This window comes from Morus notabilis, unplaced genomic scaffold, assembly GCF_000414095.1.
Source record: "Morus notabilis unplaced genomic scaffold, ASM41409v2 C11399010, whole genome shotgun sequence".
Classification (NCBI taxonomy): domain Eukaryota; kingdom Viridiplantae; phylum Streptophyta; class Magnoliopsida; order Rosales; family Moraceae; genus Morus; species Morus notabilis.
The window spans coordinates 1-1,295 of NW_010386803.1; the positions used below are offsets into that span (position 1 = coordinate 1).

A 1,295-nucleotide genomic window follows, 5' to 3' on the forward strand; every position below is an offset into this window, starting at 1 on the left:
TCTCTCTCTCTCTCTCTCTCTCTCTCTCTCTGAATCAGAAAACAACAAAAAATGCTCACTTTGAATCTCACCACCACCCCTTTCTCCCCTGCCACTTCCTCCAACTCCAAATCCAACCACCAATCCCCCACAATCCCCTCTTCCCTCCTCAATCCAATCCGTCTCCGCCACGCAATCCAACACCGAAAACCATTTCCAAAACTCTCCACCACCACCACCGCCACCATCAATGGCTTCTCCCCCATTTTCCGGACCCCCCAACACCACTCCCGCCTCCTCCTCACCGCTTTCTCCAAAAACCCATCTGCGTCCTCTGCCGAAGGCGAAGAATCCCAATCTCAATCCAACGACAGCACCAAAAAGAGACGCCAGCTGGCCGTCGTTTTCGGCCTCTGGTACTTCCAGAACATCGTCTTCAACATCTACAACAAAAAGGCTCTTAACGTCTTCCCTTTCCCGTGGCTCCTCGCCTCCTTCCAGCTCTTCGTGGGCTCCATCTGGATGTTGCTCCTCTGGTCCTTGAAGCTCCAACCCCGCCCCAAAATCTCCAAACCTTTCATTTTAGCCCTCCTCGGACCCGCATTGTTCCACACCATTGGCCACATCTCCGCCTGCGTTTCCTTCTCCAAAGTCGCCGTCTCCTTCACTCACGTTATCAAATCTTCCGAGCCCGTTTTCTCCGTCGTCTTTTCTTCGTTTCTCGGCGACAAATATCCCCTCAGTGTCTGGCTCTCCATCCTCCCCATTGTCCTCGGTTGTTCTTTGGCCGCCGTCACCGAAGTTTCCTTCAACTTGCAAGGCTTGTGGGGCGCTTTGATAAGCAATGTTGGGTTTGTTTTGAGAAACATTTACTCCAAGAAAAGTCTTCAGAGCTTTAAGGAAGTAAATGGGCTGAATTTATATGGTTGGATAAGTATAATCTCGCTGATTTATTTGTTCCCCGTTGCGGTTTTCGTTGAAGGGTCGCAATGGATTCAAGGATATCATAATGCGGTACAAGCTGTGGGGAAACCAACTACTTTTTACATTTGGGTTTTGTTGTCTGGTGTTTTTTATCATCTCTACAACCAGTCGTCTTACCAAGCGCTTGATGAGATTAGTCCTTTGACGTTCTCGGTTGGGAACACTATGAAGAGAGTGGTGGTTATTGTGTCCACTATTTTGGTGTTCAGAAACCCGGTTAGGCCGCTCAATGCGCTCGGATCAGCCATTGCGATACTCGGGACTTTCTTGTACTCGCAGGCGAATTCGGCTTCGAAGAAGAAGAAGGAGGGAGGTGAAATTGAAGAGGAGAA

At 49.5% G+C, this 1,295-nt stretch overlaps 1 protein-coding gene across 1 annotated transcript; it reads left to right on the forward strand.

Moving 5' to 3' along the window:
* Positions 1–39: 39 nt before the first annotated feature.
* LOC112095104 (xylulose 5-phosphate/phosphate translocator, chloroplastic-like) lies at positions 40–1,290 on the forward strand (the record flags this gene model as incomplete). The annotated part of the gene is made up of 1 exon (XM_024176782.1): positions 40–1,290. A coding segment is annotated over exon 1 (1,239 nt), but the record flags the coding sequence as incomplete, so codon positions are not given.
* Between the last annotated feature and the right edge of the window lie 5 nt (positions 1,291–1,295).